The sequence below is a fragment of the Macaca mulatta genome, chromosome Y (assembly GCF_049350105.2).
Source record: "Macaca mulatta isolate MMU2019108-1 chromosome Y, T2T-MMU8v2.0, whole genome shotgun sequence".
Lineage (NCBI taxonomy): Eukaryota > Metazoa > Chordata > Mammalia > Primates > Cercopithecidae > Macaca > Macaca mulatta.
The window spans coordinates 2,168,746-2,190,651 of NC_133427.1; the positions used below are offsets into that span (position 1 = coordinate 2,168,746).

Sequence of the window (21,906 nt, forward strand, 5' to 3'; positions counted from 1 at the left end):
GCAGGGCTGCTCCACTCACCCAACCTCTTCGAGTCCTCCGCGGGCTCCGCCCCACCCGGCTAGTGGGGGAGGTTCTGTCCCGCAGCCTTCGCGGGCGCGCTGCTCTCGGGGACGGTTCCTGCTCGCGTTGGGCGCACCATGGCGCGCTGGGCTGCTGCTCCTCGGCCTGCTCCGCCCTCTGGTGGCCGCCCCTGGTGAGCGAGCGGCGGGATCCGGGTCGGGGGACGCGGTGGGGCGCGGGTCGGGCCTGGAGATCCGCTTGGGGATGTGGGTTGCGGGGTGGTGCACCCCGCTGGGACACCCGGTCCCTGTTCCCTGCCCGGCGGGACGCGCTGTGCCCACGGGGGCCCAGGTCCGGAGGAGGCGCCTACTTTCTCCACAACGCTCTTCCTGGGGCCAAGTGGCAGCCGTTTCAGAGGGAAAGGTCGGCGTTTCTTTTGTAAACCAAAAAGTACCTGGGACAAGTCTCAATACATTTGAGTTAATTTGGCGAAGGTCAGGAAGGAGCCCTTTCTCCAAAGGTGATACTGAGGGCTTAGGTATTTAAAGGGGGGGGGGAAGCACGCTGGAGGGGAAAGGAGGAGGAAGGCTCATTTTACCCAATTTACCTGTTGCAAAAGAAAAGGAGCAGGTAGAATAGTCAATTATGTGTTTGTCTTACGCTCACTAAATTGGCACTTTACTAAGATAAGGTCAACAGAGTTGTTGCATTCTTTCTCTGCATCTATCTGCTTGGGAACAGAAGGAAAGACAGCTTTTTGCCTAATTCAGCTTCCAGCTTTATTTATTATTATTATTATTATCATTATTATTTTGGCAGAGTGAACTGGGGTTCCAAGTTTTAATTTTCCTTCTACACTTTTCAGAATCGCAAGCTCTTAAATTTAGAGGGACCTGGGGAAGAGGTGGCATCCGATTCACCCCAACCCTGGTGACGTTCTTAGGGATCTCTGCCCCTTTGCATGAGCCCCTCACGTCCCCTGTTATCTCCCCACCGCCCCCCAGGATTCTGGGACCTGGGTCTTGGTTAGGGCAATTGGGGAGGTCTCCCTGGAGCAGCCTCCCGGAGCCACGCCCTGCATCCCGGGCCTAAATTTGGAATTGCTGGGAGCCTGAGACCCGGGGTGGGGGAGGGGAAGGAAAGTTAGAAAAAATGTTCACTCCTGAAAACGTTCAAAAATACTTTGCGGGCCGGGCGCGGTGGCTCACGCTTGTAATTCCAGAACTTTGGGAAGCCGAGGCGGGAGGATCACTTGAGGTCGGGAATTCGAGACCAGCCTGGCCAACATGGTGAAACCCCATCTCTACTAAAAATACAAAAATTAGCTGGGTGTGATGGTGCACATCTGTAATCCCAGCTGCTTGGGAGGCTAAGGCACGAGAATCGTTTGAACCCAGGAGGCGGAGGCTGCAGTGAGCCGAGATGGGACCACTGCACTACAGCCTGGTCGACAGAGTGACACTCTGTCTGAAAACAAACAAACAAAAAAATTAGCGGATACAGGCTCCAGGAATTTAAGCCCGTGCGCTGTGCGACAGGTCCCTGTGAAAAGCGACACGTGGGGGTAGAAATGTGCCCCTACCAGATTGTCCGTGTGTACCAGAGGAGAATTCGGAAAACAGAAAAAATACCAGGAAGGAAGGCTCCCCTGCCATCCCCGACACTGTTACCTTAACAGTGTTTTTCTTTATTTTTTATTTTTGTAGGTACATAGTTGGTGTATATATTTATGAGTCTATAAGATATTTTGATACAGGCTTGCAATAAGCAATAATCACATCATGGAGAATGCAGTATTCATCCCCTCACGCGTTTATCCTTTGCGTAGCGAGCAATTCAATTATACTCTTTAACAACATTTTTCTATCCCCAACCTTTTAAAATAAAACAGGGGAACCTGCTGGCTGTCCTGTGTTATAAATTCCTTTTTCCACTCCCTGGTGCATTTTTGGTCCTTAATATAGTCAGGTTTTTTTTTTGAGACAGAGTCTAGCTCTGTCGCCTAGGCTGGAGTGCAGTGGTGCAATCTCAGCTCACTGCAACCTCCTTCTCCCAGGTTCAAGCAATACTCCTGCCTCAGCCTCCTGAGTAGCTGGGATTACAAGCACCCACCACCATATCTGGCTAATTTTTGTGTTTTTAGTAGAGATGGGGTTTCACCATGTTGGCCAGGCTGGTCTTGAACTCCTGACCTCCGGTGATCCTCCTGCCTCGGCCTCCCAAAGTGTTGGGATTACAGGGGTGAGCCACCACGCCAGCCTAGTCAGGCTTTTAAGTAGACCGGCTTGCAGGCAGTGTCGTGTCTGGACTGGCCTTACCTGTAGGGTCCAGCCCTACAGGGCTTGGCGGGTGTTCCCCCGTGTGTGGAGACGAGAGATCATAAGAAATAAAGACAAAAGACACATAGATAAAGAGAAAACAGCTGGGCCCGGGGAACCACTACCACCAAGACACCGAGACCGGTAGTGGTAGCGGCCCTGAATGGTTGGGCGCTGATAATTTGTTGTATACAAGACAAGGGGGCAGGGTGAGGAGGGTGAGTCATCCAAGTGATTGATAAGGTCAAGTAGCAGAGAGGGAAGGCAGCATACGTCAACGTTTTCTTCTATACACTTATCATAAAGATCAAAGACTTTAAGACTTTCACTATTTCTTCTACCACTATCTTCTAAGAACTTTAAAGAGGAACCTGGAGTATGGGAGGAACGTGAAAGTGGACAAGGAGCGCTGAAGCACAGCACCACAGGAGGGGGCTTAGGCCGATGACTGCGGGCAGGCCTGGATCATATCCAGCCTTCCACAAGAAGCTGGTGGAGCAGTGTTCCCTGGCTCCTAAAGGAAAGGAGACTCCTTTTCGTGGTCTGCTAAGTAACGGGTGCCTTCCTAGGCACTGGCATTACCGCTTGACCAAGGAACCCTCAAGCGACCCTTATGCGGGTGTGATAGAGGGCTCACCTCTTGCCTTCTAGGTCACTTGTCACAATGTCCCTTCAGCACCTGACCCTATACCCGCCGGTTATTCCTTGGTTATATGAGTAATACAACAAAGAGTAATATTAAAAGCTAATGATTAGTAATATTTATACTAGTGATTGATAATGTCCATGATCATCTCTATATCTAATTTATATTACAACTATTCTTATTCTAACCGTTTTCTTTATTACACTGAAACAGTTTGTGCCTTCAGTTTCTTGCCTCGGCATCTGGGTAATCCTCCACCCACACTTACCAGGGCTGAATATATTTAGGATTAAAAGCCTGCATGCCCGGCTCTGGGGAAGACAGAGGAGGCCGGGTTTGCTCAGCAAAATTTCTTCTTAATAGTATGTAACTCAGCCTAGAGCATCTCTTAGGAGTCCGGCCCTCTATGTTTAAGGAGGAATTGCTAATAGCTTTCCACATTTCAAAAAATGTGCCCTGGGCATCCTAGAAATTGTGCTTTCAATTGGTAGAGATTAGAGACAGTGAGGCCTGCTCCATAGGGGGAACCTTAGAGGAGCTGGCAGCCTGCAGGGGAGGTTCCGAACAGGGCTTCATGTTTTTCCGTTTTCTTTATTTTTTATTTATTTAATTTATTTATTTTGAGACAGAGTCTTGCTCCGTTGCCCAGACTGGAGTGCAGTGGCGCAATCTGGGCTCACTGCACTCTACACCTCCTGGGTTCCAGGGATTCTCCTGCCTCAGCCTCCCAAGTAGCTGGGATTAAAGGTGCCCACCACCACGCCCGGCTAATTTTTGTATTTTTAGTAGAGACAGGGTTTCACCATGTTGGCCAGGCTGGTCTTGAACTGCTGACCTCAACTGATCCACCTGCCTTGGCCTCCCAGATTTTTTTAAATTAATTTTTTTATTTCCATAGGTTATTGGGGAACACATGGTGTGTGGTTACATGAGGAAGGTCTTTGGTGATGATTTGTGAGATTTTGGTGCACCCATCACCCGAGCGGTATACACGGCACACTATTGGTAGTCTTTTATTCCTCACCTCCTTCTCACCCTTTCCCCGTGATTCCCCAAAGTCCATTGTGTCATTCTTATGCCTTTGCATCCTCACAGCTTAGCTCCCACATGTGAGTGAGAACACACGATGTTTGGTTTTTCATTCCTGACTTACTTCACTTAGCATAATAGACTCCAATCCCATCCAGGTCGCTGCGAATGACATTCCTTTTCATGGCTGAGTAGTATTCCTTTGTATGTACATACCACAGTTTCTTTACCCACTTGTTGATTGATGAGCATTTCGGTGGGTTCCACATTTTTGCAATTGCAAATTGTGCTGCTTTTAAAATGCGTGTGCAGGTATTTTTTTCATAGGATGACTTCTTTTCCACTATGGAAAACAGTATGGAAGTTCCTTAAAGAACTGAGAGTACAACTACCATTTGACCCAGCAATCCCGCTACTGGGTATTTTCTCTTTTCTTCTTAACTGTCCTTCCTTCTTCCTGGCAGGCTACCACCGTAGACAGGATGGCTCTGTCGGGTTTTATCGGCTGCATTTGTTCCCAAGCCACCTGCAGAAAGGGTTTTTTCTTGTCTCTCTGCGAATTCATTTCTTCATCCTTCATGCATTCCTTCCTTCCTTTGCACCTACGGTGTGCTTGGGGTCAGGAAAATATATCCAAGGGAGTTCTGGTGGCCTAAGAATTCTGTTTCCTGGAGAAGAAAGGCATGTAACAGGCAGACAGGCGATAGGGCGACAGGGACCACCATACTTGCATCAATAACGATGATTTGCAGGAGTGTTGGTTTCCGTGTAGCCCCTCGAGTTTCCTTCATGGAAGCCTCCTTATTCGCCCTTCCCAATTGAAAAGTGCCTCAACTGTAGTTGGGATTTGAAAAGCTTGAAACTAGATGGCCCCTCTGACATCATGGTAAATGGTCACATCAGTTTGTGGGGCATAGCTGGGTTGGGAAAGCCACTTCTTGGACACCCTCTAGCCTAAATGTGATGACAGTCATCTGTCTCCACCTCTTAGGGTCTCCCTCAAAAAAGCTGTTGGGGACGTGGGAGGAGAGGATGGTGGGATGAGGAATCAGCAGGAGGGACTTGTGTGCAGGGAGAGTTGGAATTCCAACCTGGTACTGGTGGCACAATTGATTTAATACATTTTTTCTCTCTCTCCTCTCTCGTGCTCTCTCTCCTTTCTCGCTCTCTATTCTCCTCTCTTCTCTTTCCTCTCTCTCCTCTCCCTGTTTCTCTTCTCTTTCTCCTCTCTCTTCCCCCTCTCCTCTCTCTGTCTCCCCCTCTCTCTCCTCTCTCCCCCCTCTCTACTCTCTCTCCCCCCCCTCTCTCCCCCTCTCCTCTCTCCCTCCCCCTCTCCTCTCTCTCTCCCCCTCTCCTCTCTCTCTCCCCCTCTCCTCTCTCTCTCCCTCTCTCCTCTCTCTCTCTCCCCCTCTCTTCTCTCTCTCCTCTCTTTCCCCCTTCCCTCTCTCTCCTCTCTGTCTCCCCCCTCCTCTCTCTCTCTCCCCTCTCTCTACTTCCTTCTCTCTTCTTTCTCTCTCATCTCTCTCTCCTCACTCTCCTCTCTCTTCTCTCCTCTTTCTCCTCTCTCCTCTCTCTCCTCACTCTCCTCTTTCTCCTCTCCTCTTTCTCCTCTCTCTCCTTTCTCTCTCTTTTCTCTCTCCTCTTTCCTTCTCATCTCTCTCCTCCTTTCTCTCACCTATCTCTCTCCTCTCTCCCTCTCTCTCCTCTCTCTCCCCTCTTCTCTCTCTCCTTTCTCTCTCATCTCTCTCCTCTCTTTCTTCTCTCCTCTCTCCTCTTTCCTCCCTCTCCTCTCTCTCGTCTCCTCTCTCCGCTCTCTCTCTCCTGTGTCTTTCTCCCCTCTCTTCTCTCTCTCCTCTCTCTTCTCTCTCTCTCCTCTCTCTTCTCTCTCTCCTCTCTCTTCTCTCTCTCTCCCCTCTCTTCTCTCTCTCCTCTCTCTTCTCTCTCTCTCCTCTCTCTTCTCTCTCCCTCCTCTCTCTTCTCTCTCTCTCCTCTCTCTTCTCTCTCTCCCGCCCCTCTCTCATCCCCTCTCTCTCTCTCCGTCTCTCTATGTCTGTCTCTCTCTCTCTTACTCCCTCTTTTTCTGTCTCATGCTCATCTTTTACTGTTTTCACCTGAGGGAAGAGTGATGTGAAAATAGGAATTCACTTTTTCTGAAGTGGTTAGAAATGTGGGGCCGTGGTGTGTTCTCCGCCTGTTTTGGGGTCATTCCTTCCTCATTCCTTAGAACGTTGGTATTAACAGCTTATTTCCCTCCTTTAGGGGCTGATTTGAGTTAGCAGATGCCTTTCGTGATGGAGGAAACAGTGAGGAAGTTTTTAAAGTCTCCTCTGTTGCTGGCTTTGCTGATTATCATCGAATTATTATAATTTTCGAGACATCTCTTTTGCATGATAAATGAATGGAGTTTGGACAGTGGAAACAGAGGAAGTACATGTGTTGTTTATTTTTGTTGTTGCATTTTTGATTATTATTATTATTTTTTTACCGGTATGCTGGCTTTTTTTTTTTTTTTTTTTAAGTGTAGTTTCAGAGTCTAACTCTGTGGCCCAGGCTGGAGTGCAGTGGTGCGATCTCAGCTCACTGCAACCTCCGCCTCCTGGGCTTAAGCGATTCTCAGGCCTCAGCCTCCCCAGCAGCTGGGATTACAGGCGCCCACTACCATGCCCGGCTAATTTTTGTCTTTTGGTAAGGGCTGGGTTTTGCCAGGTGGACCAGGCTGGTCTCAAACTCCTAAACTCAAGCTGTGCACTCACCTTGGCCTCCCAAAGTGCTGGGATTATAGATGCGAGCCATCACGCCCAGCCAGTATGCTGGCTTTTATTTTAAAATGGTTACAGTCTTTGGAACAATGTAAGGCAAATGTGACTCCCCTGACCAGGTCAGGCCTCATGGGCATATGACCTGTGCAGTCACACAGGGACCTGTGCTCACAAGGGTGCCACGGTTTATTGCTGTATTGCTGCCATCTTCAAGTTCTTCATAAAGCTGGAACAATGGGTCGCACATTTTCATTTTGCACAGGACCTCCCAAATTCTGCAGGTGGTCTGGACGCCTGATTTAGTTTTCTCTGAAAATACTTGAAGTTAAATCCTGTAGCTGGAAGATGACAGAAGGGAATTGGCAGGAGGCTACGAGTATGGGCATCCCCACCATGACAAAAACAGGGGTCAATTTTTACCTGTTTAGTCAACAGTCTCTATGCAAATTGATATTTCATTTGCTTTTCTGGTCGCTATCGAAATTGGTTTTTCATTTTCTGGTTGCTATCAATATTGATTTTTCATTTTCTTTTCTGGTCGCTATTGAAATTGATTTTTCATTTTCTGGTTGCTGTGGCAATTGATTTTTCATTTTCTTGACTACAGGCACTGATGATCGCAACTCTCATGTCTTATAAACAGGTGACCCAGCACCCCTTGATCCCCCCGAACCAAAGCCAGATCCAAACCCCAACTGACCTGGTTTCACTGGTAAGAGCCTCTAACCCTATGGGTGGTCTCTATGTTGTTTATTGTAACATTATTTTATACTTATTAATAAGAATATTTATTCACGTTTTCTCATGTCGTTTTCTCATTTCTATCATATGACATTTACTGACAAATACTATTCTATCTAAGTATATAATAAAATACATTAATTTCTTTAATCCCTAACGTTGAAAACGTGTCCTCTGACATTTTAGAATTATGAATTACAAAGCCAATTTGAGTCAACTTTATCTATTCTTTTTCATTCCTTTGAAGAGATTTCTGGTATTCAGATTGTCTAGATCAATGCATATGACTACTTTTATAGCTTTTAACCTGGTTGTTTGCTTGCCCCAGAATCGCACCAGTTTGATTTGATACCAGGGTATCTGCAAATGTCTGTGTCTTCAAACCTTTTCCAGTAGCAATGATCACCTACAAAACCTTTGTCGAATAGTGTCATTATTATATCACACTAGTCTTAGTTTCACATCTCTCGTTCTGAAATGTACAAAGCATAATGCATCCCAATGGGCCATGGAGACTGCTTCTTCTGTGTATTGGATGCTTTGGCCTTTATCCTTCAATTCATGGTGCCCGCCACCAGGCCCGGCTCAGTTTTGTATTGTTAGTAGAAACGGGGTTTCACCATGTTGGCCAGGCTGGTCTCCAACTCCTGACCTCATTTGTTCCGCCTGTCTCGGCCTCGCTACCTACTGATGTATAAGCCTTCTTCAGTGATTTATCGATATAAAAGATTACCAGCCACTTATTATGAAAATGGTTTTGCACTTTATTTTTGCCTTTGAATATTTTTAACAGGAATGTTTTACAAGCAGTATGTTTATTTTTTTTAATGGTGTCTTACATTTGTGTGGGTATCCTGCTTCATGTAACTTTTTCTTTTCCATTTAAATTGGGAATCATTTTGCTGTTGTCTCTTCTCTTGGGAGAAGTAAAACCTTCTTTTTAATTTCGTTTGAATTGTTTATAATCATAGGTTGATTCAAGGAATGGTAATGCGTTTTCAATGTTGAGCTTTTTCTTTTTTTTGTTTTGTTTTGTTTTTTGAGACAGACCCTCAAGTGGCGTGATCTTGGCTCACTGCAGCCTCCACTTCCTGGGTTCAAGCGATTCTTGTGCCTCAGCCTCCCAAGTAGCTAGGATTACAGACATGCACCACAATGCTAGGCAAATTCTTGTATTTTGAGTAGAGACGAGATTTCGCCATGTTAGCCAGGCTGGTCTTGAACCCCTGACCTCAGGTGATCTGCCCACCTCAGCCTCTCAAAGTGCTGGGATTACAGGTGTGAGCCACTGCGCCTGGCCTGAGCTTTTTCTTTGAGATTAGATTTGTCTCTTTCTCTTGTTTCCGTCAATGGGTTTCTAAAGTGTTTTTTCCTTGTTTTTGTTACTCTGAATCCATTTTCGTGTCCACTATTTTTCTGTTTATTTCTGTCAAGTAGAAACGATTGTGTATGTATTTTTTTACTATCTATGAAATGATGACCCTTTGTTAAAATCCAATTTTTTTCTCGTCATTTCTGACCTTTTCTAAGAAGTCTGTCATATTATTTGGTAATGGGTTTTAAAAATTTTCCCCGTTCCTGGATTTATATGTTCTCTTTACAGTTTATCTAGCTAGTCTTCAGCGTGCATTCATATTTTTATTGAATTGGCTTTGCTGGAGAACACATGATGGCTTTAAGTATGAGTGAAGAGAGGAGACATTTTTTTATTCCTGATTTCAAGGCAAAAACCTAAAGAGGTTCACCTTTAAATAAAATAAATTGTCTTTGCAAAACCAGATATTCATTTCAAGAAGATCTCTCTATTCTAGTATACTTTATTTTCTAAACATATAATATATAGGTTCTCATCCCGTGAGACTTCTTCTTTCTTTATACACAATATATTGGAAAAATCATCAGTTTTTTAGTGATTACTAATGTACTGTTGTTACATGGTGTTGAAAAGTGTTGGATTCAAAGTAGCCCCTCATGTTTCCTTCATTTAAGCCTCCTTTTTTCCCCTTCCCCATGTAAAAAGCTCCTGATGGCCAGGAATAGAGGTTCACACATATAATCCCAGCACTCCGAGAGGCTAAGATGGGAGGATCTTTCAAGCCCAGGAGTTCAAGACCGGCCTGGGCAACATAGCAAGACCCCCTCTCTAAAATGAAATAAAAAATTAGCAGGCGTGGTGGCACATACCTCCTGTCCCACCTGCTTGGGAGGCTGAGGCAGGAGGATTGCTTGAAGCCAGGAGGCGGATCCTGCAGTGAGCTGTGGTCAGACCACTGCACTCCAACCTGGGTGACGGAGGAAGACCCTGTCTCAAAACAAAACAAAAACAGTTGCTCTACCTTAATTAGAATTTGAAAAGCTTAGAACTGGAAGGCAGCCTCTGAAATGATCAAGAACATACCTGGTGGGTAGACCCACTTTTTAGACGCTCTCTAGCCCAAATCTGATCACAGTCATTCTTCCTCACCTCTTCGGGTCTCCCTCACAGAAGGCGTTGGGGGTGTCGAACGAGATGATGATGGGATGGGAATAAACAGGAGCAAACAGTGTGCAGGCAAAGTTGGAGTTCCTACTCAGTCCGGGAGCAGAATTGATTTATGAATTTCTTTCTCTCTTTGTGTCTATCTCTTTTTTCTCTTTCTCTTTCTCTCTTCCCCCCAGCCCCACACCCCGACCTTCTGATCTCTAATCTGTTCATGTGAGAGAAGAGTGATGTGAAAATGGTCAGGAATTTGCTTTTTCTAATGAGATCCTGGTGAGAGTCATATTCAGAAAAGTATTTAGTCACATGGGGCTCTGGTGATTTCTCTGTTTATGAGCTCATTCCTTCCTCATTTCTGAGAACTTTGGTGTTAACAGCCCGTTTCCTTTTTGTAGGGGCTGACCTGGACTTCGCAGATGCCTTTTATGGTGGAGGAAATCGTGAGTAGCTCTTTAAAGTCTCCGCTGTTGCTGACTTGCTTGTTATCACTCAATTATTATCATTTGCAAGAGACTTACCTCTTGAGAATGATCAATGGAACTTGTTTGTACCATAGAAACTTAGGGAGTAAGTGTGATGTTGTTGTCTGTTTTTGATGTTGTTGGACTTTTTTTTTTTTTTTTTTTTGCCAGTTCACTTGCTTTTGTTTAGTCTTTGGAATGATGTAAGGCAAATGTGACTCTCTTGGCCATGTGAGGCGCACAGGCATGCGACTTGTGAAGTCACCCAGGGAGCTGTGCTTACAAAGGTGCTATATTGGTTTACTGGTCTGTAGTTACCATGTTGCTCTTCTTCATACAGTTGGGATGAGGGTCCCACATTTTTGTTTTGCACAGGACCTTGCCAATTCTGTCACTGGGCTAGACAGCTGCTTTAGTTTAATTTGATGTTAAACAATGTAGCTGGAAGTGATGGAAGAAAGTTGGCAGGAGGCTGTGTGTATGGTTATCCCTGCCATGACAAGCAGCAAGCTCCAACTTTTACCTGATCTGTCAGCCATCTCTATGCAAATTGATGTTGCATTTTCTTTACTCTAAGACAGTCACAATTGCAACTCTCATTGTCACAAAGAGATGACCCAGCACCTCCTAATTCACCCAAGCCGAAGCCAAATGCAAACCCTAAGCAACCTGGATTCATTGGTAAGTGCTTCTCACTCTATGGGTTGTCTGTATATTGTCCATAGTAGAGTGGCATCCACGTCAGCTGGATGAGAGGCTTTCAGATGAGCATGTGCTTGCTATTAACTCTGTACAGAGTTATTCCATTGGGCAGGGAGGGAAGTACACAGTTTTCTGAAATAGATATTTGACTTCATTTTATTTTTAGTTTGCTGATTTTACTTCCAAGATTGTATGGAACTTCTAAAACACTGAGCACAAGATTTTCATGTGAACTTGGTGTAGAGAAAATGGCCTGTGCATTCCCTGTAGAGAAACTTGGGTGTTTTCAATGTTTTTGCTCTTGAATATTTGTATCAGCTATTTTGACACATGAGAGCATTCTCAGGGTAATCTGACTAGCAACTGGTTTTTGAAGTGAATTGTTGTGAAACATTCAGGGTTTTAGTTTTGTTTTTGTTTTTAATTTTTAACACAGAATCATAAATAATGTGCCTGCGCTCTTGGCATTTTAATGGTTATTTGCACTTATATTTTATATATCAGTTTAAATGAAGCAAATGTTAAGTAATAAAGCCAGTCTTTTGTTCATACTGCACTGTAACATTATTATTATTATTATTATTATTTGAGATGGAGTCTCGCTCTGTCACCCAGGTGGGAGTGCAGTGGCACGATCTCAGCTCACTGCAACCTCTGCCTCCTGGGTTCGAGCAATTCTCCTGCCTCAGCCTCCTGAGTAACTGGGATTACAGGCATGCACCACCATGCCCAGCTCATTTTTTTGTGTGTATTTGTAGTACAGGTGGGGTTTCACCACGCTGGCCAAGCTGGTCTCAAACTCCTGACCTCAGGTGATCTGCCCACCTCGGCCTCCCAGAATTCTGGGATTACAGGCATGAGCCACTGCACCCGGCCTATTTTATAGTTATTAATAGTCACTGAACATTTGCTCATGTCATTTTATCATTTATATCATATGACATTTACTGTCAATTATATACTATTCTATATAGATATATAATACATTAATTTAACTAATCCCTAATGTCTAAACTATTGTGTCTTCTGACTTTTTAGAGTTAGGAATTACAAGGCAAATTTGAGTCAACTTCATCTGCTTTCTTTTTTTGAAGAGATTTCTGGTATTCAAATTGTCTAGATCAATGTAGATGAGTCCTTTTCTAGTTTTTGACCTGGTTCGCCATTTGCCCCAGAATTGTCCCAGTTTATTTTGACGATGGTGTGTGCAGATGTCCCTATCGTCACACCATCTCTACTGGTTATCACCTACAAAACCTTTGTCAGATAGTGTAAGGATTGTATCAAACTTGTCTTAGTTTCACATCTCTAATTCTGAAATTAAAAAAAAAAATAGTGCATTCCAGTTAGCCATGGATACTTCTTTTGTGTATTGGATGTTATACCCTTTATTCTTAAATTATCATATGTACCTACTGATTTATAAGTCTTCTTCAGTTATTTATGGATATTAAAGATTATTAGCCACTCACTATGAAAATGTTTTTGCTATGTATTTTTGCCTTTTAATATTTTTCACAGGAATGTTTCACAAGCAAGACCTATTTTTTTAAATGGTGTCTTAAGTTTGTGTTGGTTTTCTGGTTTTTAAATTTTTTTTGATGGAGAATAATTTTGCCATCGTGTCTCCCACTTGGGAAAAGTAAAACCGTCTTTTTAATTTCATTTGCATTGTCTTCAAACATAAGTTGATCAAAGAAGTTGGGAAACATTTTCAAAGTTGAGCTTTTTCCTTGAGATTTGATGCATCTGTTTTTCCTGATGATTTCTGTCAATGGATTTCTCAATTGTTTTTTGTTTCTCTGAATCTATTTCTATGTCCACTATTTTTCTGTTTGTTTCTATAATATACAAAGGATTTTGTATATTTTTCTTTACGATCCACAAATTGCTTGCAAATTATTTTTTTTAATTTCCTCTTTTTTATATTTGTACATTTTGTTTACAGTTTATTTGTAATTTGGTTGTACTGTCTTTGCTAGATAAACCCAGGACAGCTTTTCATATGTAGAATTGTAAGTGTAGTAAACAGCTTTTATTTCAGACTTTAGGGCAAAAACCCAAGGAGATTCACCTTTAAATAAAATAAATCATTTCAAAAAGCCTCTTTCTACTCTAGTATACTTTTTTTCCTAAACATATAATAATATAGTTTCTCATACCATGAAATATATTATTTATATGCAATATGTTTGACTACTTATTTGATTTTTATTGATTACTCATGTACTGTTACATGGTTTTGGAAAAATGTTGGATTTGATGTAGCTCCTCATGTTTCTTTTATTTACATTTCCTTGTTATCCCCTTTCAGTATAAAAATTTCCCCAACCTGGCTGGGCACAGTGGCTCACCCTTGTAATCCCAGCACTTTGGGAGGCTGAGGCGGGTGGATCACAAGGTCAGGAGTTCGAGATCAGCTTGGCCAATATGGTGAAACCCCATCTCTACTAAAAATACAAAAATTAGCTGGGTGTGGTGGTGGGCACCTGTAGTCCCAGCTACTCAGGAGACTGAGGCAGGAGAATCTCTTGAACCTGGGGGAGGAGGAGGTTGTAGTGAGCCGAGATCGCAACACTGCCCTCCAGCCTGGGGGACAGAGCAAGACTCCATCTCAAAAAAAAAAAAAAAAATTCGCCAACTTTAGTTGGGATTTGAAAAGCTTAAAACTAGAAGGCAACCTCTGAAACCATGGTGAGTTTTCACGTCAGTTTGTCTGGCACATCTGGGTTGGTAGAGTCACGTTTTAGACACCCACTAGCCCCTCTTAGGGCCTCCCTGGCGGACGGTGTTGGTTACCTGGGGGGAGATGATATTTGGACAGGAAATCAACAGGAGAGAACCATGTGCAGGTTAGAGTTGGAATTCCAACTCTGTCCAGGCAGCACAATTGGTTTATAAATTAGTTTATTTCTCTCTCTCTGGCTCTCATCTTTTGCTGTTTTCATCAGAAGGGAGAGTGATGTGAAAATGATCAGGAATTCATTTTTTCTGTTGAGATTCTGGTTAGAGGGATTTCCAGAAAAGTATTTAGGAACGTCGGGTTATGGTGTTTTCTGCATCTGCTTACGAGATCATTTCTTCCTCATTTCTCTGAGAACTTTGGTGTTAACAGCCAGTTTCCCTTCTTTAGGGGATGACTTTGACTTAGCAGATTCCTTACATGACAGAGGAAACTGTGAGTAACTCCTTAAAGTCTCCTCTGTTGCCGACTTGCTTATTACCACCAAATTATTATCGTTCCCAAAAAACATATCTCTTGTGAATGATCAATGAAACCTGTTTGCACAGTGGAAAATTAGGGTAGGTGTGTCGTTGTTTGTTTTTGATGTTGTTGGACTGTTTTTTCTTTCTTTTTTTTTCTTTTTCTTTTTTTTTTTTTTTACCAGTATGCATAGTTTTATTTTAAAATTCTTACAGTCTTTGGAATGATGTAAGGCAAATGTGACTCCCCTGGCCAGGTTAGGCTTCATGAGTGGGTGACTTGTTCGATCACCCAAGGACCCATGCTTACAAGGGCGCCATATTGGTTTATGAGTCTGTAGTTGTCATCTTGAAATTCTTAATACAGTTGAACAAGGGTTTCTGTATTTTCGTTTTACACAGTACCTTGCCAATTCTATAGCTGATCTGAAAAGCTGCCTGATAGGTTTTATTGAAAATACTTGAAGATAAGTACTGTAGCTGGAAGATGTTGGAAGGATATTGGCAGCAGACTGTATGGGTATCCCCACCATGACAAAGAACAAGGTCCAGTTTTTATCTGTTTAGTGAACGTCTGTATGCAAATTGATGTTTCATTTTCTTCACTGCAAGGCACTCATAATCGCAACTCTCATCTTACAAACAGATGAGCCAGCACCACCTGACGCACCCAAACCAAAGCCAAGTCCAAACCCCAAGCAGCCTGATTCCACTGGTAAGAGCCTGTAACCCTGTGGGTCATCTGTATGTTGTTTACAGGACACTGATGTCCATGTCAGCTGGGAGGAGATTTCACGTGAAACCTGTGCTCACTCTTCACTCCTTGTACAAGGAAATTCCAGTGTTGAAGTGGCGAAAAACCTAGTTTTCAACTATATGATTTTTATTTGGATTACATTTTTAGTGTCCTGATTTTACTTCTAAGATTTTAAGATATAAGTCATAAATCTTAAATAGGATCTTAAATTCTGAGATTTTTTGGATTCCACCTCTAAAAAGTTGAATGCCAGGTTTTAAACATAGACATGATATGAAGGAAGGGATCTTTGCATTCCCAGTGGAGAAGTGAGTGCTTTTTGAATAATTAGATAGTTACTGAATTTTTTTTTTTGTTTACACGCTTGTTTAACTTGTAACACAGAAAAATATAGTGTCCAAATCCTGTTGACATTTTGATAGTTATGTGCTAGTAACGTTATTTTTGGCATATTCATATTTCTTAATGACTTTTTCATGTCATTTAAGTCTTTCTAACATGACTTTTACTGTCAATTTTATATTCTTATTTGTTTCACACATAATTATATACTTCAGTATTTAATTTCAAACATGTTATGTTTCTTCTAACATTTTAGAATTACGGATTTCAAAGCCAATTTGAATCAACTTTATGCACTTGTTTTTATTCCTTTGAATCAATTTCTAGAATGCAAATTGTTTAGATCAATGTGTACGAGTGCTTCTATAGCTTTTGACCTGGTTCTGAAATTGCCCCAGAATTATATGAATTTATTTTGATGCCAGGGATATGTGCAGATGTCCCTTTCTTCCCACCGTCATTACTGCTGGTGATCACCTAGAAACCCTTTGTCGTGTACTATCACATGGAACATTAATCTTTGCCTAGTTTCAGTTCTTTACTTCTGTAATTAAAAAAAAAAAAAATAGTACATCAATTGGCCATATATACTACTTTTTTTTTTTTGAGACAGAGTCTCGCTCTGTCGCCAGGCTGGAGTTCAGGGGCACCATCTTGGCTCACTGCAACCTTTGCCTCCCAGGTTCAAGCAGTTCTCCTGCCTCAGCCTCCCAAGTAGCTGGGACTACAGTAGGTGCACACCATCGTGCCCAGCTAATTTTTTTTTTGTATTTAGTAGAGACGGGGTTTCACCAGGTTGCCCAGGCTGGTCTCCTGAGCTCAGGCAATCTACCCGCCTCGGCCTCCCAAAGTGCTAGGATTGCAGGCAAGAGCCACTGTGCCCAGCCTACTTCTTCTTTTAGGTATTTGTTACTTTGCCTTTATTCTTATCTCCCGATATGTCCCTACTGTTTTATAAGTGTTCTTCATTTTTTTATAGACATTAAATATTGCCAGCCATTTACTATGAAAATGCTTTTTCATCTTATTTTTGCCATTAGATAGTTTAACAGTATTTTTTTGACAGGCAAGTCTTCAAATTTTTATTCATGGTGTCTTATATTTGAGCGTTCTGATTTTGGTGACTTTTTTTTTTTTTGAGACAGAATCTTGCTCTGTCACCCAGGCTGGAATGCAGTGGCATGATCTCGACTCATTGCAACCTCTGCCTCCTGGGTTCAAGCAATTCTCCTGCCTCAGCTTCCCGAGCAGCTGGTACTACGGGTGCCCACCACCACACCCAGCTAATTTTTGTATTTTTAATGGAGACAGGATTTCACCATATTGGCCAGGCTGGTCTCGAACTCCTGACCTCATGATCTACCTGTCTCAGCCTCCCAAAGTGCTGGGATTATAGGCGTGAGCCACCACGCCCGGTTGACATTTTTTCCTTTGAACCTCAGAACCATTTTGTCATTGCTCCCTTCCCTTTTGGGAAAAATAAAACCTTTTTTTTTTTTTGAATTGTTTACAAGTAAGAGTTGACTTGTAGAGTGCCGACATGCCTGCAAAATTGAGATTTTTCTTGATATTCGACGTACCTCTTTCCCCGATGATTTCTTTTAATGCAGTTCTAATTTTTTTCTTTTTTTTTTTTTTTTGTTTCTCTGGATATATTTTTATGCCCACTATCTTTCTGTTTATTGTTGTAACATAGAAAGGATTTAATATATTTTTCCTTACTGTATCCTGAGCTATGATCCCTTATTAAATTTCTATTTTTTTCTCATTTCTTACCTTTCTAAGAAGACAATCATATTATTTGCACATGATTTTAAAATATTTTTCAATTTTCTGTGTTTATATGTTCTCTTCACATTTTATTTGTATTTTTGTTGTATTACCTTTGATAGTAAACCCAGGACAGGTTTAAATATGAGTGAAGAGAGCAGATATTTTAAATTCCTGACTTTAAAGTGAAAACCCAAAGATATTAACCTTTAAATAAAGTAAATTGCCTTTTAAAAAATGTACTCATTTCAGGAAGGGTCTCTCTATTCTGGTATACTTTTTTCCCAAAATATATAATATTATTGGTTTTCATACCATGAGGTTTCTTACTTCTTTATATATATTTGTATAATCATCTGGTTTTTATTGATTACTTGTCAAAACCATATAAGTTATTGATTACTCATTGAAACTATTATGTAAGTGTATTCTTACATGGTTTTGGAAAAATGTTGGATTTGATGTAGCCCTTCATGTTTCTTTTATTTAAGCCTCCTTATTATCACCTTTCAGTATAAAATTGTCTCCAACCTTAGTCGGGATTTGAAAAGCTTAACACTAGAAGGCAACCTCTGAAACCACGGTGAATTTTCACGTCAGTTTGTCCAGCACGTCTGGGTTGATAGAGCCATTTTTTAGACACCCTGTCGCCCAAATCTGATCACAATCATGTGTCCCCATCTCTTAGGGCCTCTGTGGTGGAGGGTGTTGGTTACCTGGAGGGAGATGATGATGGGATGGGAAATCAACAGGAGGGAATCATGTGTTGGCAGGGTTGGAGTTCCAACTTCCTCCAGCCAGCACAGTTCATTTATAAATTACTTTGTTTCTCTCTCTCCCTCTCTTTCCACCCCCGACTCTTGCTCTCATCTTTTACTCTTTGCATCTGAGAGAAGAGTGATGTGAAAATGATCAGGAATTTGCTTTTTCTTATAAGGTCCTGGTCACAATGATACTTAGAAAACACTTAGAAACACAGGCCTGTGGTGTTTTCTCCATCTGCTTCCAGGTCATTTCTTCCTCATTTCTCTCAGAACTTTGGTGGTAACAGCCTGTTTCTCTGGTTTAGGGGATAACTTTGATTTCATAGATGTTTCTTCGTGGTGAACGAAACACTGAGTAACTCTTTAAAGTCTCCTCTATTGCCGAATTGCTTATAGTTTATTTGTATTTTTGGAGTGCTGTAGGAAGAGCAGTGATGAAGGTTTGAGGCTTCTAGATGCTTCCATATTAGTTGCCTGAGGCTTAGGCAGGGGACATGTGGACCCCTGGGGGGATGCGACAGTTGAGATGACAGCTGAGGAATGAGGATGACTTATATCCCAAGGAGTGGGACAAAGGGAGTTTTGTGTAGCAAGTGTGGCATGTGCAAAGGGCCTGTGGTCAATGGAACTGAGGCTGCCTGTGGGGCTCAGTGAGGGGGAAAAGAAGAAGTGAGGTATGGCATGGGATGGAGGGGAGCAGAGTGAGACCACAGTCAGTGCCCAGTCTTCAAAATGTCCCTTTGAGTGTCCCCAGGGCCCATCCTTGTTTTCAGTGCTTATTACTCTTGCTCCCCTCTGCTTGCTCCCAGAGACCTCTCTCCTGCCTTCCAGCTCTGCATCTCTCAGATCCTGGCTCTGATCCCACGCTGCTGTTGCTTACACTCATGTACCCATTGCTAATGTCATCATTCCCTTCAGCAGCTAAGTGCAAAATTCACTTCCCATTAGAAAAGCAGTCTATACTAATAACAGCCAACTGGGAGACCCTAAAGAGTGCAGTTAAAGAAAAAAAAAAATTCAAATTTTCCCTCGAAAAGAAACCAGTGATATCACTTGGGTCCACCTCTCTGAGGTTCAAAAGCCTCTCATTAGTGTTAGTTGCTTTTAGGCCTGTTCTTACTGCATTAGCAAAGTGTATCTTTCTCTTCATATGCAGACAGTGCCCTTTCCTGGTGGGAGGCTCTCAGTCTCTGTCTACAAATCCAAGACCTGAGAGGTAGAGGGGTCCCCAACTGTCTGTCTTCTGCCAAAGTGGTGCCCTTGGGAATCACCAACTTCCTATGCCCACCTGTTCCAGCTACTTGGTTCACTTTGACCCAGCTCCTCCGAGGTGACACCCTTCCTCATCAGGCTCCCAGATTCCATCAGGTGTTCAAACCCCATGTGACAGGTGAAATACTGGTCCCCAGAGATGCCCACATTCTAACCCCTTGATCGTGTAAATGGGTGACCTTATGCAACACATGGGACTTTGCAGGTGGGATTTCATTAAGGATCTTGACATGGGAAGATTATTTAGGATGAGCTGTGTAATTGCAATGGAATCACAGGTTCCTTATAAGAGTGAGGCCTGTATCAGAGGATGAAGGAGGTGTTCATATGTGGAAAGAGACAGAAAGAAAAGTGGAGAGAACCATTGAAAAAAAGTAATTGAAAGACTTTGGCACCCAGGTTACCATGGCTGCCCCCAGCCCTTCAAATTCTCCTAAAGCCTCAAATCATCTTTGCCTGGAAGATGCACCAGCCCACTGGATAGCTGAGATGCAGCTGTTGGAGGGTGGATCTAGCCTGTGAGGACCCAGTAACCTGGATCCAATACATGACGATAAGGATTGAATGAGTGGTCATTTATTGATGAGTGATTGCTGGTTTTCTTGGCTTCCTGGGCCCTGGGTCACAGGGATGGGAGGGCTGAGATGAACCTGGAAAAAAGGCTTTTCAGCACAGAGTCCCAGAGATTTTGAGTATGTGGATAGAAAAAAGCCGTTGTTCCTACACATTCAGTGTCAGAAGTGAAGGATGAGAATAGTGTGCATGTCAAAGGAAAAACAGCTTTTTCCCCCTGTACGTGAGGTCACAGCAAATTTGCAAGATTCAGTGCACGGTGAAAGAAGCAGGCAGCCCCTGACATCCAGGGGCTGGCCTGGCTCCCACTGCCTGGCTTCGGGTTTCCTGTTGGTCATAAGGAATGTCACAGACAGGACATTTTAAAGTCAATAAGAAATGTCAGACAAGAGCACTGTGACTACAGTGAAGTCAGGAGACCTTGGGTTGTGCTTTGGCTGGTTCTTGATTTATTTCAGCTCAAGGCAATCAGTATGCCAAGGTGGCATATTTTGGGGTGTCATGTAATCTCTTACATTTGTATTTAGGGTGGGGTGTCCTGTACCCCATCATCTGGAAGGTTGTAGCACTTCCTGCTTTCTAGAGATGGTAAATGAACTCCCTGGGTCACTGGGAAGGTTGTAGTACTTCCTGTTTCCCAGAGATGGTAAATAAACTTCCTGGATCACTGGGGATGTTGTAGCACTTCCTGCTTCCTGGAGATGGTAAATAAACTTCCGGGGTCACTAGGGAAGTTTGTAGTACGTCCGCTACCTGGGGATGGTAAGAGAACTTCCTGGGTCACTGAGGAGGTTGTAGCACTTCCTGCTTTCTTTTTTTTTTTTTTTTTTTTTTTTTTGAGACGGAGTCTCGCTCTGTCACCCAGGCTGGAGTGCAGTGGCGCGATCTCGGCTCACTGCAAGCTCCGCCTCCCGGGTTCACGCCATTCTCCTGCCTCAGCCTCCCGAGTAGCTGGGACTACAGGCGCCCACAACCGCGCCCGGCTAATTTTTTGTATTTTTAGTAGAGACGGGGTTTCACCGTGGTCTCGATCTCCTGACCTTGTGATCCGCCCGCCTCGGCCTCCCAAAGTGCTGGGATTACAGGCGTGAGCCACCGCGCCTGGCCTAGCACTTCCTGCTTTCTAGAGATGGTAAATGAACTTCCTGGGTCATTGAAAGGTTGCAGCACTTTCTAATTTATAGGGACACTGTAACACTTCCTGGTTTATCTGGAGATTGTAATGCTTTGTGATTCGTAGGGACACTGCAACACTTTCTGGCTCACATTGTTGCATTTCCTGGTTCAAATGGGTAATAGTAGCACTTCCTGGTTCACGGGGACATTGTGACACTTCCTGGTTCATAGGGATAAATGTAGCACTTCCTAGTTCACAGGGATATTGCAACACTTTTTGATTCATACAGATAATTGTCACACTTCCTGATTCACAGGGATCTTGCAACACTTCCTGGTTCATAGGGATAATTGTAGCACTTCCTGTTTCATAGGGACATTGTAGTACTTCATACAGATAATTGTAGTACTTCTTGGTTCATATAGATAATAGTAGCACTTCCTGGGTCACAGGGACATTGCAATACTTTCGATTCACAGGGACATTGCAATACTTACTGGTTAATTCGGATAATTGTAGAACTTCCTGGTTTGCAGGGACGTTGTAACATTTCAAGGTTTGTACGGATAGTTGTAGCACTTCCTGGTTCATAGGGACATTGTAACACGTCCTGGTTCATACAGATAATTATAGCACTTCCTGGTTTGCAGGGACACTGCAATACTTCCTGGTTCATAGGGATAATTGTAGCACTTCTTAGTTTGTAGGGACACTGTAACACTTCCTGGGTCATGGTGACACTGCAACACTTTCTGGTTCATATGGATAATTGTAGAACTTCCTGGTTCATGAAGACATTTGCAGCCCTCTGGTTCATAGGAATAATTGTAGCATTTCCTGGTTCGTAGGGACATTGCCACACTTCCTGGTTCATCTGGATAATTGTAGCACTTCCTGGATCATAGGGAAATTGTGACACTTTCGGCTTCATAGTGGCATTGCCACTCTTCCTGATTCATATGGATAATTGT

The 21,906-nt window shown here is 43.0% G+C and overlaps 1 protein-coding gene across 1 annotated transcript in view; it reads left to right on the forward strand.

Annotated features, from left to right (window-relative positions):
* The first annotated feature begins 6 nt into the window (after window positions 1-6).
* LOC144338878 (uncharacterized) overlaps window positions 7-21,906 on the forward strand; it is a 52,585-nt gene continuing 30,685 nt past the window's right edge. Inside the window, exons 1-6 of the mRNA XM_077989803.1 lie at window positions 7-194; window positions 7,397-7,465; window positions 10,369-10,413; window positions 11,016-11,115; window positions 14,270-14,314; window positions 14,987-15,055. Coding sequence (XP_077845929.1) covers window positions 10,390-10,413; window positions 11,016-11,115; window positions 14,270-14,314; window positions 14,987-15,055 — 238 coding nt within the window. The 5' untranslated portion in view covers window positions 7-194; window positions 7,397-7,465; window positions 10,369-10,389. The remainder of the gene's footprint in view (window positions 195-7,396; window positions 7,466-10,368; window positions 10,414-11,015; window positions 11,116-14,269; window positions 14,315-14,986; window positions 15,056-21,906) is intronic.